This window comes from Erinaceus europaeus, chromosome 23 (genome assembly GCF_950295315.1).
Source record: "Erinaceus europaeus chromosome 23, mEriEur2.1, whole genome shotgun sequence".
Taxonomy (NCBI): domain Eukaryota; kingdom Metazoa; phylum Chordata; class Mammalia; order Eulipotyphla; family Erinaceidae; genus Erinaceus; species Erinaceus europaeus.
In genome coordinates this window covers 10,291,209-10,318,630 of record NC_080184.1, presented here as the reverse complement: position 1 = coordinate 10,318,630, position 27,422 = coordinate 10,291,209, and the positions used below count along the sequence as shown (strand labels likewise).

Genomic DNA, 27,422 nt, shown 5'->3' with positions numbered 1-27,422 from the left:
TCAAAGAAATTGAAAAAGACACAAAGAAGTGGCAAGATATTCCATGTTCATGGGTTGGAAGAATTAACATCATCAAAATGAATATATTACCCAGAGCCATCTACAAATTTAATGCTATCCCCATCAAGATCCCAAGCACATTTTTTAGGAGAATAGAACAAATGCTACAAATGTTTATCTGGAACCAGAAAAGACCTAGAATTGCCAAAACAATCTTGAGAAAAAAGAACAGAACCGGAGGCATCACACTGCCAGATCTCAAACTGTATTATAGAGCCATTGTCATCAAAACTGCTTGGTACTGGAACATGAACAGACACACTGACCAGTGGAATAGAATTGAGAGCTCAGAAATGAGGCCCCACACGTATGGCCATTTAATCTTTGACAAAGGGGCCCAGACTATTACATGGGGAAAGCAGAGTCTCTTCAACAAATGGTGTTGGAAACAATGGGTTGAAACATGCAGAAGAATGAAACTGAATCACTGTATTTCACCAAATACAAAAGTAAATTCCAAGTGGATCAAGGACTTGGATTTTAGAGCAGAAACTATCAGATACTTAGAGGAAAATATTGGCAGAATTATTTCCGCATAAATTTTAAAGACATTTTCAATGAAACGAATCCAATTACAAGGAAGACTAAGGCAAGTATAAGCCTATGGGACTACATCAAATTAAAAAGCTTCTTCACAGCAAAAGAAACCACTACCCAAACCAAGAGACCCCTCACAGAATGGGAGAAGATCTTTACATGCCATATATCAGATAAGAGTTTAATAACCAACATATATAAAGAGCTTGCCAGACTCAACAACAAGACAACAAATAACCCCATCCAAAAATGGGGGGAGGACTTGGACAGAATATTCACCACAGAAGAGATCCAAAAGGCAGAGAAACACATGAAAAAATGCTCCAAGTCTCTGATTGTCAGAGAAATGCAAATCAAGACAACAATGAGATATCACTTCACTCCTGTGAGAATGTCACACATCAGAAAAGGTAACAGCAGCAAATGCTGGAGAGGGTGTGGGATTCAAAGGAACCCTCCTGCACTGCTGGTGGGAATGTCAATTGGTCCAACCTCTGTGGAGAACAGTCTGGAGAACTCTCAGAAGGCTAGACATGGACCTACCCTATGACCCTGCAATTCCCCTCCTGGGGATATATCCTAAGGAACCCAACACATGCATCCAAAAAGATCTGTGTACACATATGTTCTTGGCAGCACAATTTGTAATAGCCAAAACCTGGAAGCAACCCAGGTGTCCAACAACAGATGAGTGGCTGAGCAAGTTGTGGTATATATACACAATGGAATACTACTGAGCTGTAAAAAATGGTGACTTCACCGTTTTCAGCCGATCTTGGATGGACCTTGAAAAATTCATGTTGAGTGAAATAAGTCAGAAACAGAAGGATGAATATGGGATGACCTCACTCTCAGGCCGAAGTTGAAAAACAAGATTAGAAAAGAAAACACAAGTCGAACCTGAAATGGAATTGGAGTATTACACCAAAGTAAAAGACTCTGCGGTGGGTGGGTGGGTGGGGAGAATACAGGTCCATGAAAAATGATGAATGAAATAGTGGGGGTTTTATAGCTAAATGGGAATCTGGGGAATGCTATGCATGTAAAAAAAAAAAAAGAAGTAGAAACGCAAAGCAGAAATTGACTGAGTTTGGAGTATGGCACCAAAGTAAGAAAGCAGAAGTACACTAGAGTTTGCAGTAAGTACCTCCCTAATACTTCCTCTCCACTTTTCCAAGCTTTGGGTCCATGATTGCTCAACAATTTGTTTGGCTTTGTATGTTAACTCTCTTTTCAGTCACCAGGTTCCAGGTGTCATCAGGATGCCGGCCAGACTTCCCTGGATTGAAGACACCACCAATATGTCCTGGAGCTCAGCTTCCCCAGAGACCCATCCTACTAGGGAAAGAGAGAGGCAGATTGGGAGTATGGACCGACCAGTCAACGCCCATGTTCAGCGAGGAAGCAATTACAGAAGCCAGACCTTCTACCTTCTGCAACCCTCAACGACCCTGGGTCCATGCTCCCAGAGGGATAGAGTGGGAAAGCTATCGGGGGAGGGGGTGGGATATGGAGATTGGGCGGTGGGAATTGTGTGGAGTTGTACCCCTCCTACCCTATGGTTTTGTTAATTAATCCTTTCTTAAATAAAAAATAAATAAATAAATAAAAAATAAAAAATAAAAAAAAAAGAAATTGAAAAAAAAAAAAAAGAAAAATGATGAATGAAATAGTGGGGGTTGTATTGCTAAATGGGAATCTGGGGAATGTTATGCATGTAAAAAAAAAAAAAAGTAGAAACGCAAAGCAGAAATTGAGTTTGGAGTATGGCACCAAAGTAAGAAAGCAGAAGTATACTAGAGTTTGCAGTGAGTACCTCCCTAATACTTCCTCTCCACTTTTCCAAGCTTTTGGTCCATGATTGCTCAACAATTTGTTTGGCTTTGTATGTTAACTCTCTTTTCAGTCACCAGGTTCCAGGTGTCATCAGGATGCCGGCCAGACTTCCCTGGATTGAAGACACCACCAATGTGTCCTGGAGCTCAGCTTCCCCAGAGACCCATCCTACCAGGGAAAGAGAGAGGCAGACTGGGAGTATGGACCGACCAGTCAACGCCCATGTTCAGCGGGGAAGCAATTACAGAAGCCAGACCTTCTACCTTCTGCAACCCACAATGACCCTGGATCCAGGCTCCCAGAGGGATAGAGAATGGGAAAGCTATCGGGGGAGGGGGTGGGATATGGAGATTGGGCGGTGGGAATTGTGTGGAGTTGTACCCCTCCAACCCTATGGTTTTGTTAATTAATCCTTTCTTGAATAAAAAAAAAAAAAGAAAGTTTGATTGGAAACGCAGATCAGCAGTAGTGTTGTGAATGATTAGAGGCCTCGGGTTCACTTACAAGCATTGCATATGAAAGAAAAACATTAAGGTTCACACTCATAAAAATGTTTTGAATAGAAATCCACTCCTAGATTCCTCATGCTTTTAGAGAGGCAGAGACTATTTCTCTTTTCCAGATAGAGACCCAGAAAACAAATGTCCCAGTGACCCAGGAAGGACTCACAAACCCCAGATCTAATGGCATCTTGGTGGTCAGACTCCACAATATGAAATTCAAAGGTGTGTTGACACCTATCTGCTACTTTCCTTTTTGCTGTAGCTGGGAAGGAAGAGCATCCTCAGAAGATGACTCAGGGTGGGACCTGTTCCCTCACAGCTCTGCCTATTGGGCACTCTATTTGGGAGAGTGTAGCTGTATTGTAAGGGGGGCATATGCAGTCCTCCTCAGCTTGGTGAGTGTCCAGTGTTTCATCAGTGTGAGCAAGAGGTGTTATGAATAAAAGTCTACTTTTTAAGTCATGACTTAAATAGTGGGGATATAGCAGGTTGAACAGGGCTGACACAATGATCTCTCAGAGACTAGGAGCCAAAGAGCCTCCCTGCCCCTCCACCCTCTCCCCAGCTGGCCTGGTTGCCAGTATTTTGCACCTGTCTCAAAGGCAAGAGCTGTTTACTGAAACTCTTGCAGAGAACAGTCAAGTTTCCATGTCCTGCAGACAAAAGGGTGTTGCTACAAATAGTGTAACCATTGAGAAGGCATCAGCCTTTGCCCAGTCCATTACTGATAAGACTGCAACTTCCCTACCCCAGCTTGTTCCCACTTCATGATACTGACCTATACAATGATTGGTCCAAACATACTTCCTTTTTTCTGCCTGCTTGTTTGAGTATAAGAATACTTTGTGTAACCCAATTAATACACTATCCCCTACTGTAGTGTCCAGAGTGGTCACTCTACATACTCACTGCCACCACAGCCTGTTCTTCTCCTCTCCTATGACACCTTTCTGGTGGTCAAGAGACTGGTGAGCATGGGGTGGTCAAGACAGGCCATCCAGAGTTTGCCCTGCATTAACTGATATACTGGTTTGTCCAGAGGGTAACTAAGATGAGGTAATTATCAGTATGATGATGTGGTAAAATCTATCTACTTCTGAACCAGCAGAAGTCATGAGGACCTTTCCAGAGTCTCTTCAACAAATGGTGTTGGAAACAATGGGTTGAAACATGCAGAAGAATGAAACTGAATCACTGTATTTCACCAAATACAAAAGTAAATTCCAAGTGGATCAAGGACTTGGATGTCAGACCAGAAACTATCAGATACTTAGAGGAAAATATTGGCAGAACTTTTTTCCGCATAAATTTTAAAGACATTTTCAATGAAACGAATCCAATTACAAGGAAGACTAAGGCAAGTATAAACCTATGGGACTACATCAAATTAAAAAGCTTCTTCACAGCAAAAGAAACCACTACCCAAATCAAGAGACCCCTCACAGAATGGGAGAAGATCTTTACATGCCATAAATCAGACAAGAGTTTAATAACCAACATATATAAAGAGCTTGCCAGACTCAACAACAAGACAACAAATAACCCCATCCAAAAATGGGGGGAGGACTTGGACAGAATATTCACCACAGAAGAGATCCAAAAGGCAGAGAAACACATGAAAAAATGCTCCAAGTCTCTGATTGTCAGAGAAATGCAAATCAAGACAACAATGAGATATCACTTCACTCCTGTGAGAATGTCACACATCAGAAAAGGTAACAGCAGCAAATGCTGGAGAGGGTGTGGGGTCAAAGGAACCCTCCTGCACTGCTGGTGGGAATGTCAATTGGTCCAACCTCTGTGGAGAACAGTCTGGAGAACTCTCAGAAGGCTAGACATGGACCTACCCTATGACCCTGCAATTCCCCTCCTGGGGATATATCCTAAGGAACCCAACACATCCATCCAAAAAGATCTGTGTACACATATGTTCTTGGCAGCACAATTTGTAATAGCCAAAACCTGGAAGCAACCCAGGTGTCCAACAACAGATGAGTGGCTGAGCAAGTTGTGGTATATATACACAATGGAATACTACTCAGCTATAAAAAATGGTGACTTCACCGTTTTCAGCCTATCTTGGATGGACCTTGAAAAAATCATGTTGAGTGAAATAAGTCAGAAACAGAAGGATGAATATGGGATGATCTCACTCTCAGGCCGAAGTTGAAAAGCAAGATTAGAAAACACAAGTCGAACCTGAAATGGAATTGGAGTATTATACCAAAGTAGAAGACTCTGCGGTGGGTGGGTGGGTGGGTGGGGAGAATACAGGTCCATGAAAAATGATGAATGAAATAGTGGGGGGTGTATTGTTAAATGGGAATCTGGGGAATGTTATGCACGTAAAAAAAAAAAAAAAAAAAGAAGAAGTAGAAACGCAAAGCAGAAATTGACTGAGTTTGGAGTATGGCACCAAAGTAAGAAAGCAGAAGTACACTAGAGTTTGCAGTGAGTACCTCCCTAATACTTCGTCTCCACTTTTCCAAGCTTTGGGTCCATGATTGCTCAACAATTTGTTTGGCTTTGTATGTTAACTCTCTTTTCAGTCACCAGGTTCCAGGTGTCATCAGGATGCCAGCCAGACTTCCCTGGATTGAAGACCCCACCAATATATCCTGGAGCTCAGCTTCCCCAGAGACCCACCCTACTAGGGAAAGAGAGAGGCAGACTGGGAGTATGGACCGACCAGTCAACGCCCATGTTCAGCGGGGAAGCAATTACAGAAGCCAGACCTTCTACCTTCTGCAACCCACAATGACCCTGGATCCAGGCTCCCAGAGGGATAGAGAATGGGAAAGCTATCGGGGAAGGGGGTGGGATATGGAGATTGGGCGGTGGGAATTGTGTGGAGTTGTACCCCTCCAACCCTATGGTTTTGTTAATTAATCCTTTCTTGAATTAAAAAAAAAAAAAAGAAAGTTTGATTGGAAAGGCAGATCAGCAGTAGTGTTGTGAATGATTAGAGGCCTCGGGTACACTTACAAGCATTGCAAATGAAAGAAAAACATAAAGAAGGTTCACACTCATAAAAATGTTTTGAATAGAAATCCACTCCTTAGATTCCTCATGCTTTTAGAGAGGCAGAGACTATTTCTCTTTTCCAGATGGAGACCCAGAAAGCAAATGTCCCAGTGACCCAGGAAGGACTCACAAACCCCAGATCTAATGGCATCTTGGTGGTCAGACTCCACAATGTGAAATTCAAAGGTGTGTTGACACCTATCTGCTACTTTCCTTTTTGCTGTAGCTGGGAAGGAAGAGCATCCTCAGAAGATGACTCAGGGTGGGACCTGTTCCCTCACAGCTCTGCCTATTGGGCACTCTATTTGGGAGAGTGTAGCTGTATTGTAAGGGGGGCATATGCAGTCCTCCTCAGCTTGGTGAGTGTCCAGTGTTTCATCAGTGTGAGCAAGAGGTGTTATGAATAAAAGTCTGTTTTATAAGTCATGACTTAAATTGTGGGGATATAGCAGGTTGAGCAGGGCTGACACCACAATGATCTCTCAGAGACTAGGAGCCAAAGAGCCTCCCTGCCCCTCCACCCTCTCCCCAGCTGGCCTGGTAGCCAGTATTTTGCACCTGTCTCAAAGGCAAGAGCTGTTTACTGAAACTCTTGCAGAGAACAGTCAAGTTTCCATGTCCTGCAGACAAAAGGGTGTTGCTACAAATAGTGTAACCATTGAGAAGGCATCAGCCTTTGCCCAGTCCATTACTGATAAGACTGCAACTTCCCTACCCCAGCTTGTTCCCACTTCATGATACTGACCTATACAATGATTGGTCCAAACATACTTCCTTTTTTCTGCCTGCTTGTTTGAGTATAAGAATACTTTGTGTAACCCAATTAATACACTATCCCCTACTGTAGTGTCCAGAGTGGTCACTCTACATACTCACTGCCACCACAGCCTGTTCTTCTCCTCTCCTATGACACCTTTCTGGTGGTCAAGAGACTGGTGAGCATGGGGTGGTCAAGACAGGCCATCCAGAGTTTGCCCTGCATTAACTGATATACTGGTTTGTCCAGAGGGTAACTAAGATGAGGTAATTATCAGTATGATGATGTGATAAAAATCTATCTACTTCTGAACCAGCAGAAGTCATGAGGACCCTTCCTGTCCTAGGACCCAGGTCTGGGTAAACCACTCCGATTCTTAAAGAGACCAAGCCTCCTGTGTGGAGTAGAGTGTAAGCTCCTGAATCCTCCACAGGCAGAGAACTACATGATTGTGCTGACCAGGAAGATCAGGGTGATGTCCTTGATGCAGCTCCTCAAGTGTCAGAAGGTCATCATGTCTACCTTCTAAGCATCTACTCAATAATGACTATAATTACAATGAAAACAAGCTCCCATATGTGAGTTAAGTGGGCATTGGGCTGATTGCAGAGGTGGCCCCACTGTCTCCACCTAGCCACACACATCTTCCCATGAGCCCTCCTTTAGGAGGGGCCTCCATTTCCCCAACTATGATCCTGAACTAGGACTGTGGCCTACTTCGGTCAAAAGACACTGAGCACATAGTCGAGAGGCAAACTACAACGACTCCTGAACTCCCACAATGTGGTTCAAGCCCCCTGGAAAGAATCAGGACTGATCACCAACCCAGAGAAAGATAAGCACAGTTGCAGAGCATCTCTGGAGGTCTTAGCTCTGCTGACTTCCAAGCCCAAGGACAAGGCTCTGTGCACACCTAGGCCCTGCCCACACTGACGTTGGCCTCTAGGTGAACAGGTCAGATCAGTAGAATGGTTTCTCTACTTTGTAACTACCAGGAAGAAGCCATTGTTCTACACTTTTAAGGGATGGAGCTTATTTCTGCATTGCCAAAGACTGCCATGCCCAGGTGAGGCATGGAGAGATATGTGGTGCCTCTTCAGTGTGGGAGCAACTCTTCCTGTCAGCTTGTGACAGCACTGGTGATTGAGAAATTTGTTGAAGAAAGTTGATACTTTCAAGTTTAGACAAATGTTCCTACCACTACACAATGAAGCCTCTAATTCATACCAACGAATATACTGACATCTAATTGCCTTGCCGGGAGGCTGCAGGCCATCTTATGCTTGATTGCATTTATGAATGAAAAATAAGGGAACATATTTTTATTGTCCAAGCTAGACAATTAGGTTAGTGTTCCTAAATGGAAAATATTTTGGGATGGACAAGGCAATTCAGCGGTATATACAGTTTGGGTATAAATGTGTGCATATATAAATTTAATACTCAGATGAACAATTCAAAATATATCGAGAAATGATTTTATGCAATTTTTATTTGTGATTAATAGTGGAATTCCAGATAGTAAAGTTACAGAGTATGGATCCACACCACATCCAACATCAAAGTTTTATGTTCCCAATTTCTCAAAGATAACAATTACAGTTCTTATAATGTAATAGACACGGTCCCTTTGTTTCTGGTTTTTTTTTTTTTTTAAATCTTTCTTTTGGGCAAGTTCTGGAACTCGTTATATGAATTCCAGTTGAGTGAGTTCATATAGTAGTCATCTTTCATGTTGTTGATCAGTAAAATAAGCCACGACTACAATTCAGTGGGCCTGTTCTACCCTGTAAAAACCATCTGCATGCCCTCAGGTCACTTCATTCTGCTTCACAGTCTGAAGACTTGTTTCCCAGTGACTTTAATTCTGAACTCTGCTGATATATAACCATATATTGTTAACTATAAACCCCAACAATTTGATCTGGGGACCAGATTTAGTGCAGGAGCTTGTGTAACACTGATTGAAGTGAACCATGGTGAGGTGGTACTGGCTCCATTGATTTTTTTTTTCCCTGTCTTTTCTATTGCTTACATATATAGGATTTCTCTCCACTGAGTTCTTTCATGTACCCTAAGATGACTGGCCGGCTGAATGATTTCCTACATTGTTTACATTCATAGGGTTTCTCTCCACTGTGACTTCTTTCATGTACCCTTAGATGACTGGCCCGACTGAATGTTTTCCTACATTGTTTACATTAATAAGGTTTCTCCCACTGTGAGTTCTTTCATGTCTCTGAAGATTACGGGCCCAGGTGAATGCTTTACTACATTGTCTACATTCATAGGGTTTCTCTCCACTGTGAATTCTTTCATGTAGCCTAAGATAACTGGCCAAACTGAATGCTTTACTACATTGTTTACATTCATAGGGTTTCTCTCCACTGTGAGTTCTTTCATGTATCCTAAGATAACTGGCCCACCTGAATGCTTTACTACATTGTTTACATTTGTAGGGTTTCTCTCCACTGTGATTTCTTTCATGTACCTTAAGATGACTGGCACTACTGAATGTTTTCCTACATTGTTTACATTCATACTGTTTCTCTCTACTGTGAGTTCCTTCATGTCTCTGAAGATGACCAGCCTGATTGAATGCTTTACCACATTGTTTACATTCATAGGGTTTCTCTCCACTGTGAGTTCTTTCATGTACCCTAAGTACACTGGACTGTCTGAATGTTTTCCTACATTGTTTACATTCATAGGGTTTCTCTCCACTGTGAGTTTGTTCATGTCTCTGAAGATGACTGGGCCAACTGAATGTTTTCCTACATTGTTTACATTCATAGGGTTTCTCTCCACTGTGAGTTCCTTCATGGCTCTGAAGATGACCAGCCTGACTGAATGCTTTACTACATTGTTTACATATATAGGGTTTCTCTCCACTGTGAGTTCCTTTATGTCTCTGAAGATGACTGGCCTGACTGAATGCTTTACTACATTGTTTACATTCATAGGGTTTCTCTCCAGTGTGAGTTCTTTCATGTATCCTAAGTGCACTGGACTGACTGAATGTTTTCCTACATTGTTTACATTCATAGGGTTTCTCTCCACTATGAGTTCCTTCATGTCTCTGAAGATGACTGGCCTGACTGAATGCTTTACTACATTGTCTACATTCATAGGGTTTCTCTCCACTGTGAGTTCTATCATATACCCTAAGATCACTGGCCCCATTGAATATTTTCCTACACTGTTTCCATTCATAGGGTTTCTCTCCAATGTGACTTCTTTCATGTACCATAAGATGACTGGCTAACCTGAATGCTTTACTACATTGTCTGCATTCATAGGCTTTCTCTCCATTGTGAATTCTTTCATGTAGCTGAAGATAACTGACGATATTTCTGTAAAATAGTGAGACGGTACTTAATGATACTTTAATGAAAACAACAATATTATTTTTTTAAAGGAAAATGCAAGTCATTATTATAAATAACCCAAAAAACACAGACATTATCAAAATATTTGAAATTATTATACTAACACTATAAGTACAATAATTTAAAATTATAAAAAGACATAGTTTAACAGTTAAACGTAAGACAAAGCTCAAAGAAAATGTTGGTAAATACTAAATCTATTTATATAATACACAAATGCATTAAACGATAACTAATAATTTATTTCCAGGTATTTTGAATTTATTCATTGAAATACCTTTAAAAACAACATACTGTGTCTTTGTTTTGAAATTCCCCACTACTACGGACTACAGCTAAACAATATAAAAGTAGTTATTAATTTATAGGAGATATGCTTACTCTTCTCAACCATACTACTTCATAAACACTGAATTTCACTCATCTATTTTTTTATATTTATTTACTTCCCTTTTGTTGCCCTTGTTGTTTTATTGTTGTAGTTATTATTATTGACATCATCATTGTTGGATAGGACAGTCAGAAATGGAGAGAGGAAGAGAAGACAGAGATGAGGAGAGAAAGATAGACACCTGCAAACCTGCTTCACCACCTGTGAAGCAACTCCCCTGCAGGTGGGGAGATGGGGGCTCGAACCAGTACTTGCGCTTTGCTCCATGTACACTTAACCCCCTGGGCTACCGCCCAACTCCCCACTGATCTATTTCTTATAGCTTCCATTTGCTTATTATTTGTTGGAAAGTTTTTTCTTAAGTGAAGAAAAGTGATAATCCAGAAAATCACTATGGTACATGTGTTGCCAGTGATTAAAATGAGGATGTTAGGCATGATGTCACATCGATCACTATTTAAGTCATTTGCCCAAATACTCCATAACATACTCATAGCATCATTTTTGATGAAATAGCTTAAGAATTATATATTCGAAGCAGTGGTTATAAATTTTAATTACTTTAAAATGATTGTATTATGCAATGTACTCAAACCTTTGTTTACTTCCTTGGTGGTTATGGTGCTGCTTATTGGTGGAATGGTCATCTAGTAATTTTCCTAAAAATGAAAAAAGTATTACAAATCATTTATATATATTAAATTTACAATGGTGAACAGTGGTGGACAAATATGTCTTCTAATTGACAAATGAATGAATGAAGATTATAATTACCTATTGAGAGAAAATTCCTATGGTTTTCCCACAACACATCTCTGTAGAGTTTCTTCTCTGAAGGATTTAATAGTGTCCACTCCTCTTGAGTGAATACCACAGTTATATCTTCATAGGTCACTGAGCACTAAAATATATGAAGTATATATTTGTGAGAAAACACTTCAGGGAGTCGGGCAGTACTGTAGCAGGTTAAGTACTCATGGTGAGAAGCAAATCCTAACAAAGGGCCCTTTCAGAGTTACAACAATTACCAAATAATGTGATGACAGCAATAACTATGCATTGTCGTCTTGAACCCTAAGACAGCAGGAACCTCACATTCCCACTCTAGAGCCTATATAGATCTCAATAGCAAGAATAACAAAAGAGGGAAAGAATGACCAATGGGACTAAATCAAACTTCAAATATTGGACACAACAAAAGGTGCCATCAGCACGACAGAGAGACGCAGTATCAAATGAGAAAAAATATTTACATGTCAGACATCAGGTAAAGGGATAGTAACCAATATATGCACTCACAGAATTCAGTGGGGTAAAGAAACAACCATATTTAAAGGGGGACAGTGAGTTGGGTGGTGGGCTAAGTGAACGTAGCCAAAGTCCAAGGTCGGGCTGTGGGATCCGGGTTTGAGCCCCCAGCTATCCACATGCAGTGGAGTTACTTCACAAGCACTGAAGAAGTTATGCAGGTGTCTATCTCTCTCCCCCCTCTGACTTCCCCTCCTCTCTCCATTTCTGTCTGCCCTGTCTAACAATAATGTCATCAGTAACAAAAACAATAATAAATACAACAACAATAAAAAGCAACAAGGCCCACTTAAATCAACAAGACAAACACAGGCTCAAAGTGAAGAATGGAAAACTATCATACAAGACAATGGACCACAAAAAAAGAGCAGGAACAGATATTCTCATATCTGAAACAATAGACTTTAAAATAGAAGATTTTAAAAAATACAAATGGACACTACTTAATGCTCAGTGGATCAGTCAATCAAGCAGACTTAACAATTATTAACATCTATGCACCCAATGAGAAGCCATATAAATACATCAAACGTCTACTGAAAGAGCTACAGTAATATATTATATAAACATCAACACAATCATAGTAGGGGACTTGAACACCCCACTCTGTCAACTTGGCAGATCATCCAGGCAGAAAATCAACAAAGACATAAGGGAGTAAAATGAACAGATAGCGAAACTAGAACTATTGGACATTTTCAGAGTCATTAATCCCAAAAAACTGGAATACACATTTTACTCAAGTCCACATAGGTCATTCTCAAGGATAGACCATTTGCTAGGCCACAAGGACAGCATCAGAAAATTCAAGAGTATTGTAATTATTCCAAGCATCTTCGCAGACCACAGTGGAATTAAACTAACACTTCACAATCAACAAAAGATTAGTAATAGCCCCAAAATGTGGAAACTTAACAGTACACTTATTAACAACTTCTGCGTAAAAGAGAAAATCAAGGAAGAAATCAAAATGTTTCAACAGTTCAATGAAAATGAAGACACAAGCTATCAAAATATTTGGGGCACAACTAAGGCAATACTGAGAGGGAAGTTCATAGCCATACAAGCACACATTCAGAAACTAGAAAAAGCACAAATAAACAGCCTGATTGCACAACTTAAAGACCTAGAAGAAGAACAACAAAGGAATCCTAAAGCAACCAGAAGGACAGAAATCACTAAAGTTAGGGCAGAAATCAATAACACTGAAAATAAGAAAACCATACAAAAGATCAATGAAAGTAAATGTTGGTTCTTCGAAAGAGTGAACAAAATTTACAAACCTTTAGCCAGACGCACAAAACAAAAAAGGAAGAAGACCCCAAAAAATCATATACTAAATGATTGAGGAGATATCACAACAGACACTCCAGAAATTCAACATATCATGCAAGGTTTCTATGAATAACTTTAAGCCATCAAGCTATAGAACATGAAAGAAATGGACGATATCCTAGATACCTACCAACTTCCAAAATTAAGTAAAGAGGAAGTAGATAACATGAACAGGCCCATCACAGCTAATGAAATTGAAACAGTTATCAAAAATCTCCCCAAAAATAAAAGTCGTGGACCAGATGGTTTTACACATGAATTCAACAAACAAAACCTTCAAAGAACTAATACCTCTACTTTTAAAATTCTTCCAAAAGATTGAAGACAATGGAATACTCCCTGCCAGCTTCTATGAAGCCAACATCACTCTGATACCAAAAGCAGACAGGGACACAAGCAAAAAAGAAAACTACAGACCAATATCTCTGATGAACATCGATGCGAAAATATTGAACAAAATTCTAGCCAACCGGATACAGCAGTATATCAAAAAGATTGTTCATCATGACCAAGTGGGGTTTATCCCAGGTATGCAAGGGTGGTTTAATATACATAAATCAATCAACATGATCCACCACATCAACCACATGGTCATATCAATAGATGCAGGAAAGCCTTTGACAATACACAACATCCCTTTATGATCAATACACTACAAAAATTGGAATAGATGGAAAATTCATGAAGATAGTGAAGTCTACATATAGCAAACCTACAGCCAACATCATACTCAGTGGTGAAAAACGGAAGCATTTCCCCTCGGATCAGGTACTAGACAGGGCTGCCCACTATCACCATTACTATTCAACATAGTGTTGGAAGTTCTTGTTGTAGCAAGGAGGCAGGAGCAAGGAATTAAAGGGATAGAGATTGGAAGATAAGAAGTTATACTCTCGCTATCTGCAGATGACATAATAGTATACAAGGAAAAATCTAAGGAATCCAGCAAGAAGTTTTGGATAGCATCAGGCAATAAAGTAAGTTATCAGGCTACAAAATTAACATTCAAAAGTCAGTGGAATTTCTCTACGAAAACACTAAGTTATAAGAAGATGAGATCCAGAAATCAATTCCTTTTACTATAACAACTAAAACAATAAAATATCTGGGAGTAAACCTAACCAAAGAAGTGAAAGAGTTGTATACTGAAAACTGAGTCACTACTCAAAGAAACTGAAAAAGACACAAAGTGGAAAGATAGTCTATCTTTGTGGGTAGAAGAATTAACATCAGAAAAATAAATATACTACCCACAGCCATATACAAATTTAATGCTATCCCCATCAAGATCCCTACCACATTTTTTAGGAGAATAGAACAAATGCTACAAATGTTTTATCTGGAACCAGAAAAGACCTAGAATTGTCAAAACACTCTTGAGAAGAAATAACAGGACTGGTGGCATTACACTCCCAGATCTCAAATTGTATTATAGGGCCATTGTCATCAAAACTGTTTGGTACTCGAACAGGAATAGACATACTGACCAGTGGAATAGAAATGAGAGCCCAGAAGTAAGCCCCCATGCCTATGGACATCTAATCTTTGACAAAGGTGCCCACACTATTAAATGGAGAATGCAGAGTCTCTTCAACAAATGGTGTTGGAAAAAATGGGTTGAAATATGCAGAAGAATGAAACTGAACCACTATGTTTAACCAAATACAAAAGTAAATTGCAAGTGGATCAAGGACTTGGATGTTTGACCACACACTATCAGATACTTAGAGGAAAATAATGGCAGAAATCTTTTCCACATAAATTACAAAGAAGACTAAGACAAGCATAAACCTATGGGAATACATCAAATTAAAAAGCTTCTTCACTGCAAAAGAAACTACTACCCAAACCAAGAGACCCCTCACAGAATGGAGAGGATCTTTACATGCCATACATCAGACAATAGGCTAATAATCATAATATATAAAGAACTTGCAAATCTTAACAACAAGACAACAAATCACCCCATACAAAAATGGGGAGAGGACATAGATAGAATATTCACCATAGAAGAGATCCAAAAGGCCAAAAAGCACATGAAAAAATGCTCCAAGTCTCTGACTGTCAGAGAAATGAAAATAAAGACAACAATGAGATACCAGTTCACTACTGTCAGAATGTCATACATCAGAAAAAGTAACAGCAACAAATGCTGGAGAGGTTGTGAGGTCAAAGGAACCCTCCTACACTGCTGGTGGGAATGTCAATTGGTCCAACCTCTGTGGAGAACAGTCTGTAGAACTCCCAGAAGGCTAGAAATGGACCTACCCTATGATCCTGCAATTCCTCTCCTGGGGATATGTCCTAAGGAACCCAACACACCCATCCCAAAAGAGCTGTGTACAAATATGTTCTTGGCAGCACAATTTGTAATAGCCAAACCTGGAAGCAACTCAGGTGTCCAACAATAGATGAGTGGGTGAGCAAGTTGTGGTATATATATGTGAATATTAGCTATAAAAAATGGTGACTTCACCCATTTTCAGGTGATCTTGGATGGAACTTGAAAAATTCGTATTAAGTGCAATAAATCAGAAACAGAAGGATGAATATGGGATGATCTCATTCTCAGGAAGAAGTTAAAAAACAAGATCAGACAAGAAAACACAAGTAGAACCTGAACTGGAATTGACATATTGCACTAAAGTAAGAGACTATGCACCAAAGTAAGAGACTCTGGGGTGGGTGGGTGGTTGGGAGGAGAATACGAGTCCAAAAAGGATGACAGGGGACCTAGTGGGGGTTTTACTGTTATATGGAAAAAAGGAAAAGTTATGAACGTACAAACTACTGTATTTACTGTTGAATGTAAAACATAAATTCCCCAATAAAGAAATTAAAAAAAAAAAATAAAGCAACAAGAACAATAGGGGAAATAAATAAATAAATGTGGGGGACAAAGAAATGAATGCTCTCTTCAACCAAAACATATTCAAATTAAACAGTTTACAATCAATGATTGTCAGATAATTGCATAGGAAACAAAAAAAAACTGCAAAGTAATTTTAAAAGAAATAGTAATTATGGATTGCCATACTTTTATAGACTTAGTCATTTTCATCCTATTCCAGACAGAAGTTATGCAAAAACCTACATGGAATTTAACTTCACTATAGCTGAGAATCAGTGCCAGCTATACAAATATGCCTCCAGGTAGCAATTTTTCCCCATTTTCTTCTATTTTAAATTTAATAGAACAGATAAGTTGAGAGGCAAAGGGGCAGATAGGGAGAGAAAAAAGAGATACTCCTGCAGACTTGTTCTACTGCTTGTTAAGTATTTCCCCTCCCCCCACAGGTGAAGAGGGGTCTTGAAAGTGGGTCCCTGTGCATGACAACTTGTGTACTTAGCTGGGAGCACTATCACTCAACCCTCCAGGTAAGAATCCATCACACATAGAATGCCTGTGTAGAAGGAATAGAAGTCTTTCGGGACAAGAAACTATGTTCTAATGAACTTCAATTCAACTGGTGGAATAATTTTACTAGTTCCCTATAGAGCATAAATTAAGGGCAGAGGAAAGAAAACAGAGTGCTACTCATGACGTTTCCCTCTTCGTGACCCTATGTGGTACCAGGGGTTGAGACTGAGTATCTGGGTGTGACACTCAAAAAATCTTTAACGGGGATCTTCATGGCTGCACACAGAGTAAACAGCCTACAGTAACATCTGTGAGATTCCAGGCCAAGCCCCATCTCCCAACACCTGTAAGGGGAAGTTTCACACCTGGAGGAAGTGTTGCAGATACTCTTCTTCCATTTCTCTCCCACCATCCTCTTTTCTCATATGGATACATATCGGTATCTAGATATAATGGCAGCAAAGACAGATGACAATGTGCAGACAGTGTGCCACTGATCAACTTGGAGGAAAGAAAAGTTTCTTAAGAGTAAATGGAGTGGTCCAGGAAGTGACGCAGTGATAAAGCTTTGGACTCTCAAGCATGAGGTTCTGAGTTTGATCCCCGACGGCACATGTGCCAGAGTGATGTCTGGTTCTTTCTCTCTCTTCCTATCTTTCTCATAAATAAATAAAATCTTTAAAAAAAAAAAAAAGAGAAAGTAAGTGGAAAGAGAGAGATGCAGGCAAATAAGAAGCAGTGAAATAGACATAAATTAAAATACATTTATAAATTAAAATACAACTTATCTAGGAAGAAAAAGACAGCATCAGATGCAGAACATGCCACTTACCTGAGAAACTGCCATTCCTTCCTCCTCCTCTCAATTCCTTCTCAGGACAGAAAATGAAGAGAAATCACAGTACCAGTTTGAGACTATGACTGAGATCCACTGGCAAAGTTGTTTCGCTTGACAGCACTGCTCCTACAAGGAAGATATTGTAATGTAAAAAAAGGTCCAATAACCTAGCCTTTCAAGGTGAAGGGATTCTGGAACAAGGACAAAACACTTGGGGACTAACTGCTGAATGAGTTATCCTGCATATCAGGGTCTTCCCCACACTTAAAGATTTTACTGACATATCTCATTCAAAATCTTCACTTTCTCCTTCAAAAAATGCATGGATCTTCAAAATCTAATAAAATGTCTGAGTCTTCCTACTTACCATAGGCCTCACTTCTCAGAGATCAGCAGCAAAACACTGATAATCACATACAAACATACTTTCATACCTGAGGCACTACAAGCCTCAAATTCAATACTCAGCACCATCATAAACCAGAGCTGAGGAATGCTCTGGTAAAATAATAGCAGTGATTTTCAGAAAGCAAAGGAGAACAGAGCCTGGGGAAAAGAGAGACTAGTAAATTTTCTTCAAACTCCATTTCTAACCCAAAAAAAGTTGAATTGAGTAAATCCCATGAGCAAGAAGTTAGCACAACTATTTGAATAATTAACTAAAAAAAATATTTATATATATATAGTACTGTGCAGGCCAGAAAGTAGCACATTGGATAGTGTTGGAATCCAAAGCATATGGGTCCTAAGACTTTGAACCTTGGCACTACATGTGCAGTTGTGAGTCTCTGATTCTCTACTTATACTTCTCTCACAATAATAGATAAATTTGAAAGAAAATAAAATGAAATAAACAATGTTCTGAAACTGTGGATGAGAGGGAATCAAAGAATTCAGAAATTTTAACTGAGGGAAAAATTCCAGTAATGCTAACCACTCCCCAATGCCTGGTCATGAAAGACAAGATGCCCCTACTCCCTCACTCCTGGTCCTGAAAGAGAAGAGTCCTTGTACCATGACCACCTGTAACTGTGAAAACCACTGTATAATTGTGATAACCACTGCTTCGGTAATCCAAGGATAATTTAACTTACTCACACATCCTAGTTTAAAATAATGTCACAATGCCCATTCTGGGCCAAAGTCTACAGGGTGACGACCATGGATCTCAGTCCACAATTAAAAATAACATTAGATTATTCCTCCACCCAATTTTGGGTCCAGTCTCCTTGAATTTCAGCATTCCCTAACATAAATAATACATAGCTGGAGAATTTTTTCTATTTTCTTTTCTATTTCTCTATTCATTTTAAAATTTCTTTATTGAGAAATTAATGTTGAACAGTTGACAGTAAATACAATAGTTTGTACATGCATAACATTTCTCAGTTTTCCACATAACAATATTATTGTGTTCTTTTGTTTGTTTATTACCAAAGTTCTGCTTAGCTCTGCTTTTAAGTAGTTCTGCAAATTGAACCATGGAGCTCAGAATCTTATGCATCTCTGGCATGAAGGTCATTTACACAACCATTGTGCTGTGTCACCAGCCCAGCATGAACTGCTTCATCCTCTTCCTCATGTCCATCAATCAGAGGAGTAGGATAGCTAGTATTTTCTCCATAACTATGTGGACACTTATCTATGGGAATCCCCCAACACAGTGCCATATCCCATCCCCCCCAATGGAAGGTCCTCTGTTCTTTATTACCCTGGGAGTATGGACCAAATACCTCTACAGGGTGCAGAAAGTGGGAGGTATGATTTCTGTAATTGTTTTTCCACTGGACATAGGCTGATCAACACCCCCATCCTGCTCCTATGTTTCCCTATTGGGGTAGAGCTTTAGGGAGGTGGGGTTCCAGGACACATCGGTGAGGTTGTTTTTACATATAGGTTTCTTAGGTCCCTCTCATCCCCCAGATGTGGCTTCTCAGCTTTTTCTTGGCTACAACAGAATTTTCCTAAGCCAGAACTCTGGACTCTACTTGCCTTATTTTCAGTGCCTCACTTTTCTAATATTTTGGTGTTAAAACTCGAGATAGGGTGAATCTAGCTTCTCCCTCTGGGCATTTCATGTCACACTATCCTAACACAGGTCCCCATCTGGTGGAGGGAATATTCACAGGAAGTGAAATGGTATCACTGTCTCTCCCTCCTCCTCCCCTATCAATTAAACTCTGTCCTATAAAATAAATTACATGAAGTAAAATTTAAAAATAGGGACTGACTGAGCGGTAACACACCTGACTGAACATGTACAATAATACACAAAGACATGGGTTGAGCCCTCATTCCCCACTTGCAGGGAGAAAGCTTTGTGAGTGGTGAGCAGTGCTGCAAGTGTTTCTTGTATCCCTCTCTATCACACCCTTACCTCCTCTCAATTTCAGGCTGTCTATATACAGTACATAATAAGATTATGAAATGAATAAAGAAATACAAAAATAGAGAATAAAGACATTAATCGGCAGCCCCATGCTGCCAACAGAGCACACTGAATTGAGAAGCCTCAGGAGTAGCCAAGACAGGTGATAGGAATCCACACTGAGGCCTAAGATGGATCATTGGGTTAGAAATAAGGAAGGGTAGTCCAGGAGGTGGCACAGTGGATAAAGCTGTGGACTTTCATGTGAGATGTCCCGAGTTCAATCCTGGACAGCACATATATCACGGTGATGTATGATTATTTCTCCCTACTCCTCTATTTCTTATGAATAAAAATCAAATCTTTAAAAAGGGGGGGAGTAGTGACCTCAGACACATGGCTGCTATGGGAAGCATTGGAGCCTCTCTGAGGCAACCTTTTCTATCTAAGCTCTGGAGGCTGAGACTCACCAGCCTCATGATTCCATCCAGACTCTGGAGTCACTGAAGTGTCCTCAAGGGAAGTGAATTAGCGAGACATGTGCAATCTAAAGGAGGAAGCAAAGACCCTGTGCACATTTGAGAAGCAGTACTTACTTTCTAGAGTGACTTTCTTCAGTTGCAACCACTGCCCATAAGCAGCCCAGACTGGAAAGAGCACTGGCCAAAGCCTAGATTCTAAATAGATGGAGCTATTCTCACACTCATGAGGATTCTGACCACAGAACTGCTTTAGTGCCTCAATCCTGGAAATAGGAATCAGAAAGTCAAAACAATAGGGTGGGTATGCAAATCATTTTCACGTGAAACACCCAAGTCTCTGGTTCAAGCTCCAGATTATCATAAATCAGAAACGAACAGTATTTTGATAAAATTATGAGGAACAAGCACAAGGACCAGTGGAAGGATCCCGGTTCCAGCCCCTGGCTCCCCACCTGCAGGGGAGTCACTTCACAGGCGGTGAAGCAAGTCTGCAGGTGTCTGTCTTTCTCTCCTCCTCTCTGTCTTCCCCTCCTCTCTCCATTTCTCTCTGTCCTATCCAACAACAATGACATCAATAATAACTACAACAAAAAACAACAAGGGCAACAAAATAAATAAATAAATACAATTTTTAAAAAAATTATGAGGAACATAAACAATAAATTCTGTTTCCCAGCTTGGAACAGGCAGTGAGCAGGACCCCATATTCTCAATTTCTGCACACTACAATGAGGCCACTATAAGTGTGTGAACACTCTTCAAGCATCTCTTCATGGCCCTCACGTTAAGGTGGGGGACTGCTTAGGATTCTCCAACAGGCAGAGGGAAGATAGCATAATGGTTATGCAAACAAACTCTTATGCCTGAGGCTTCAAAGTCCCAGGTTCAATACCCTCTCTACCATAAACCAGAGCTGAACAGTGCTCTGGTTAAAAAAAAAAAAAAAAAAAAACTATAGGATTCACTGACAGCCTTATTATAAGACAGGGCAATTCTGAAACACTTCTGTTGGATCCAAATGAAGCAGGTCCAGGTATAATTTAACAGAAATCTACAATTTATCACTAAGAAAAATAAAAGTGGGGGGTCGGGCAGTAGCTCAATGGCTTCAGCGCAACTGGTGCTCAAGAACCAGCATTAGGATCCCGGTTTGCCCCAGCTCCACACCTGCAGGAAAGTCACATCACAAGCTGTGAAGCAGGTCTGCAGGTGTCTTATATTTCTCTCCCCATCTCTGTCTTCCCTTCCTTTCCATTTCTCTCTGTCCTACCCAGTAACAACGATAACTACAACAATAAAAAAAAAAAAACAGGGGTAACAAAAGAGAAAATAAATAAATATCTAAAAAAAGAAAAATAAAGGGAAGAAATAATTAAAGAAATCTTTAGTTGAGATCTAATGAAATCCAAGGTCCCAAAGAAGGCAGAGAAATCACAGTTTCCCTGGACCCAACTCAGGTGCAAGGTGCTGCTGACCATCATGCTGACTCCCCAACCTGCTCATCTTGCCTGGGGTCAGCAGGTCCTTCCTTCCTTGCTCGCCTCACCTTGGGCCAGACCCTGAGACACTCAGTAGGGAATGGGACGGGGCCAAGAAACGGCATCACTGACACACACAAGCGGGGGAGGGAAAGGAGGAGTGATCTCACCCGCTCTCCATAGAGCGCCCTGTGTTTAGTTCCCCCACAAGAATCGGGACAGCACAAGAGGAATCCAGTCTCGGGGTGGATATGGCGGACTGACCAGGGAGAGGCCCAGACACGAGGCTGCATTCCAGAATATTTTGGGAAGACTTAAGTTACCCCTCCCAATCTCAGCCTCAATGAGGGACACTTACCATACTCCATCCAGTGCTGAACTTCCTGACGTCTCCTCTCCAAAGTCCAAATCAGCAGAAACTGAGAGAAACACAGAGGAAAGTGGGGTTCCCAGAAACACAGGATGGATGACTAGTGGGTCTTACTTCCTGGAGTGTCTCCTAGCCTAGACTGTCTGCACCACCCACCGACAGCCCAGATTGGTTCATGCCCACTGTCTCACAGTTGATTGGATGAAGCCCTTGCCACGCTCACACATCTCCTCTTCTGATTGGATAATGTTTAAACCCAATCAACATCAGAACTTTCTAAGTGACAGGAATACTGTCCTATCAGCTTCTCTACAGGGTGTGCCTGGAGAACCTTGGAAGCCAGAAATGGCTGGTTCTTTCTCCTAAGTAGTCTTCTAGAAGATTCAGCAGCTAAAAAGCCATGCTTCCACCAGCTTTCTCCATACTCCTGCTCACTCTCTTTTCTGCAGGTTGGCCATATGTCACACAACATTGTGACCTGGCACCCTGAGGACTTGGTGCTGCTCACTGTGCTGATGTCTGCACTCTGCTGAATGCTCACACCGCCTGGCTCCAGGAGTGCAGTGAGCTCCTTTCACCTGGAGGGTGCTGGCATGCAGTCTTGTGAATGCTGAGACCTGTCTCTGTAGGTTAAGTCCACAGACAAATAAGAATGGATAACAATAGAAAATGGCACTGGAACGGTGGGTTTCAGCAGTGTTGCACAGGAAGCTTTGGGAGATGTGGCTTAGTGTAATCTTCCTGAACTTGAGACCTAATGGAACAGATGACTTTGGTTCTTTGTAAAGTGCATAAGCTACTACTGAACTAGACTCACTGTTAAGGGGGAGGGAGTAGCTAACTGGGGCCATTCTTGTTCCCTCCTGCAGGAATTCCAGACTGACTCTGACAGGGAAATTACAGTAGAGCCAGTCATATTTCAGGTGATGAAAAATTATTGGGGGCAAAAAAGGACAGGAAAAAAGGAAGCACAAGCCATGTAGCATGGATACACTGAGACAGAGAGAGAGGAAGGCCAGAGCCTCCTGGTCTTGCAAGCTCTAAAGTTTCAAGGGGGAAGGGCAGGAGCCTCAGGGGATGTGTCTTTAGGTGATCTCACATCAGCATTTTGTGACTTTTTTTTCAGTCTGGTAGCAGGCAGTGCTGGTGCTTCTGTCTTCTGCCTTGTTCCATTCTGGCTTCCTCCAAGATGCAGAGGGAAGGGTGTTGCTTTCCCTAAGCTGTTCACAACACACACCTCTACCAGGATAAAGTAACTGAAATTAATGGGACTCCTGGAGAAAATCCAGGACTCAGGAATAAATCTTATTATACAGATGGGTGGCTGATCAAGATGACATGGAGTAATCCTTCAGAACTGGATGATCTAATGAGTGAGGAAGCATATGAAAAATACATGAAATTAGGAAATCAAGGAAGAAATCAAAATGTTTCGAGAGTTCAATGAAAATGAAGACACAAGCAATCAAAATATTTGGGACACAGCTAAAGCAGTCCTAAGAGGGAAGTTCATAGCTATACAAACACATATTCATTAGGAAACAAGAAAAGGCACAAATAAACAGCCTGATTGCACATCTTAAAGACCTAGAAGAAGAACAACAAAGGAATCCTAAAGCAACCAGAAGGACAGAAATCACTAAAGTTAGGGCAGGAATAAATAACATTGAGAATAGGAAAACCATACAAAAGTCAATGAAAGTAAATGTTGGTTCTTCGAAAGAGTAAACAAAATCGACCAACCAAAAAAAAAAAAAAAATTGACAAACCTTTAGCCAGACTCACAAAACAAAAAAGGGAGAAGACCCAAATAAATCGGATAGTAGATGAAAGAGGAGATATCACAACAGACACTGCAGAAATTCAACATATCATGCGAGGCTTCTATGAACAACTATATGCCACCAAGCTAGAGAACCTGGAAGAAATGAATGATTTCCTAGATACCTACCAACTTCCAAAACTAAGTAAAGAGGAAGTGGATAACATGAACAGGCCCATCACAGCTAATGAAATTGAAACAGTTATCAAAAATCTTCCCAAAAATAAAACTCCTGGACCAGATGGTTTTACAAATGAATTCTACAAAACTTTCAAAGAAGAACTAATACCTCTACTTTTAAAATTCTTCTAAAAGATTGAAGACACTGGAATCCTCCCTGCCAGCTTCTATGAAGCCAACATCACCCTGATACCAAAAGCAGACAGGGACACAACCAAAAAAGAAAACTACAGACCAATATCTCTGATGAACATAGATGCGAAAATATTGAACAAAATTCTAGCCAACCGGATACACCAGTATATCAAAAAGATTGTTCATCATGACCAAGTGGGGTTTATCCCAGGCATGCAAGGTTGGTTTAATATATGTAAATCAATCAATGCGATCCACCACATCAACAAAAGCAAGACCAAAAACCACATAGTCATATCAATAGATGCAGAGAAAGCCTTTGACAAAATACAACATCCCTTTATGATCAAAACACTACAAAAAATGGGAAAAGATGGAAAATTCCTGAAGATAGTGGAGTCTATATATAGCAAACCTACAGCCAACATCATACTCAATGGTGAAAACCTGGAAGCATTTCCCCTCAGATCAGGTACTAGACAGGGCTGCCCACTATCACCATTACTATTCAACATAGTGTTGGAAGTTCTTGCCATAGCAATCAGGCAGAAGCAAGGAATTAAGGGCATACAGATTAGAAGAGAAGAAGTCAAACTCTCCTTATTTGCAGATGACATGATAGTATACATGGAAAAACCTAAGGAATCCAGCAAGAAGCTTTTGGAAATCATCAGGCAATACAGTAATGTGTCAGGCTATAAAATTAACATTCAAAAGTCAGTGGCATTCCTCTATGCAAACACTAAGTTAGAAGAAATTGAAATCCAGGAAGCAGTTCCTTTTTCTATAGCAACAAAAACAATAAAATATCTAGGAGTAAACCTAGCCAAAGGAGTGAAAGACTTGTATACTGAAAATTATGAGTCACTAACTCAAAGAAATTGAAAAAGACACAAAGAAGTGGCAAGATATTCCATGTTCATGGGTTGGAAGAATTAACATCATCAAAATGAATATATTACCCAGAGCCATCTACAAATTTAATGCTATCCCCATCAAGATCCCAAGCACATTTTTTAGGAGAATAGAACAAATGCTACAAATGTTTATCTGGAACCAGAAAAGACCTAGAATTGCCAAAACAATCTTGAGAAAAAAAGAACAGAACCGGAGGCATCACACTCCCAGATCTCAAACTGTATTATAGGGCCATTATAGGTCTAGCTAAAAATCATGTAATTCTAAGACAGCACTATTATCTTAATTCATTATAATGTTGATGCTCAAGCCATCCCTAGTCATAGTACTTAGTGATATTGACTGGAAATAATTGGCAGTGGAGAATTAGTAGGTGCATAGCCCCAGACCAACAATACTGTCTTGATTTTTGCAGCACAATATGTTTGGTGGTACTATTTAAAAAAATATTTCTTAATGAGAAAAGAGGAGAGATATAAAGAACCAGACATCACTCTGGAACGTATGTTTCAAGGGATTGAACGCAGGACCTCATGCTTGAGAGCCCAATGCTTTATCCACAGAGCCACCTGGCCCACTGATGGTACTATTTTTATATGATTAAGCAATAGTCTTGCTGGAAAACAAGGTAAGTTTGAGTATAAATCATTAAATTTTAAAAAAACTACTCTTTTCAGAGAGCAGATAATGCACCCCTGAGCCACCAGAATTCCTGTTTCTCTCCTTAAGGAGCTGCTCATGGAAAGATGACTCTGACCAGCAGAAGAATGCTGCTGAGAGCCAGGAGCCATGTGCAGGGTGGTGAGTGTGGGTCCCCAGGGCTGGCAGGTGGTGGGCTGCTTCAAAGATGCAGGAATATACCTGGAAGCAGCCCTGAGGCCAAGGTCTCTGGCTGAGTCCTCCACATCCTGATAGGAGCCCAGGCCTTAGGTTGCAGAAAGGCTTCCCCAGCACCTATCTTGTCTCCTTTTAGGTAGAGTCTGCCCACAACTTCCAGCATGGCTTCCCCTGGGGTTGAACTGATTCTCCTCATACCAGAGCTGGAGTTGAGTCTTGCTTTATCCTTGAGTGGGGGTATTGGCTCTGGAATCAGAATCTTATCCCGTTTTGTAGAACCAGAAAAAACTGGAAGACACCAGACAGGGTGACTAGGCTGGGAGTTGAGCACTGTTGCTCAGTGCCTTGCAACCTCCACCAATGTCCTGTTTATCATTGATTCTTTTGTCCTTATAAGGCCCATAGTTTCAATAAATGTTGAATAAGGGGGGCCAGGCAGTGATGCACCCAGTTGAGTACACACATTAGCATGCACAGGAACCTAGGTTCAAGCCCCATGCCCTACTTGTATAGGCAACAGCTTTACAGAGTGGTGAAGCAGGACTGCACAGGTGTATCTTTTTCTCTCCTTCTCTATCACCTCCTCTCCTCACAATTTCTATCTTATTAAATGAAATAGATTTTTTTAAAAAAAACGGAAATATGGCCACTGCTATAGCAACATTTTTTTATTTTTACTATAGCAACATTTATAACAAAATAATAATTAAAATTGTACAGCTCAAGGAAACATTTTATTTATTTACTTACTTACATATTCCTCCAGGATTATCTCTGGGGCTCAGTGCCTGCCTTATAAACTCACTGCACCTGGAGGCCATTTTTTTTTCCTATTTGTTGCCCTTGATGTTGCTATTGCTGTTGTTAGATAGGACAAAGAGAAATCAAAAGAAGGGAAGACAGAGAGGTGTAAATATCACCACCTGCATACCTGCTTTACTGCTGATGATGTGACCCCCCCCCCCCCCCGCAGGTGGGAAGCTTTGGGTTAGAACTCAGATCCTTACTCCAGTCCTTGCATTTCATGCCATGTTCACTTAGCTCGCTGCACTGCCACTAAGCCTCCAAAGAAATTTTCCTTTTCTTTCCTTTGACTTTTTTTTTCCCCACCAGAGCACTGCTCATCTCTGGTTTATGGATTGAATTTAGGGTTTTGGAGCCTCACACATGAGAGTTTCTTTGCATATCAAGTACACTATCTAACCCCACCCTCCTATTTTTTTTCTTTAGTGACTGTTCTAATGAATTCTGATTCCCCAATTATTATTTTATTTTTATTTATTTTCCCTTTTTGTTGCCTTTGTTATTTCTTATTGCTGTTGTAGTTTTTTTAAATTTTTGATTGTATCATATTTATTGGAAGAAATATCATTATAACGTTGTCACTTATGCCAAGAACAAGACTGTCTGTTCATATCCTTTTCTGTGTCATTCACAAAAAAAAAAAATTGAAGTTTTTCTCATAACATATTTTATGTAGTCATTTTAAAACT

General features: G+C 40.4%; 3 protein-coding genes across 5 annotated transcripts in view; 2 read left to right on the top strand and 1 right to left on the bottom strand.

Annotated features, from left to right (window-relative positions):
- LOC132535532 (zinc finger protein 14-like) overlaps window positions 1-22,224 on the bottom strand; it is an 81,418-nt gene extending 59,194 nt beyond the window's left edge. Inside the window, exons 1-5 of one of the 2 annotated variants that reach the window (XM_060181670.1) lie at window positions 22,026-22,223; window positions 17,334-17,465; window positions 11,272-11,398; window positions 11,093-11,156; window positions 8,874-10,070 (exon numbers count right to left, since the gene is read on the bottom strand). In XM_060181670.1, coding sequence (XP_060037653.1) covers window positions 8,876-10,070; window positions 11,093-11,156; window positions 11,272-11,398; window positions 17,334-17,348 — 1,401 coding nt within the window. In that variant the 5' untranslated portion in view covers window positions 17,349-17,465; window positions 22,026-22,223 and the 3' untranslated portion in view covers window positions 8,874-8,875. Of the gene's footprint in view, window positions 1-8,084; window positions 10,071-11,092; window positions 11,157-11,271; window positions 11,399-17,333; window positions 17,466-22,025 lie in introns of those variants that run through there. The other variant, XM_060181669.1, reaches the window with a different exon arrangement.
- The window catches only part of LOC103127427 (zinc finger protein 709-like), a 426,106-nt gene that overhangs the window by 212,615 nt on the left and 186,069 nt on the right, over window positions 1-27,422 (top strand). The window lies entirely within an intron of this gene.
- The window catches only part of LOC132535538 (zinc finger protein 850-like), a 340,468-nt gene that overhangs the window by 212,630 nt on the left and 100,416 nt on the right, over window positions 1-27,422 (top strand). The gene's annotated exons all lie outside the window — the stretch shown is intronic.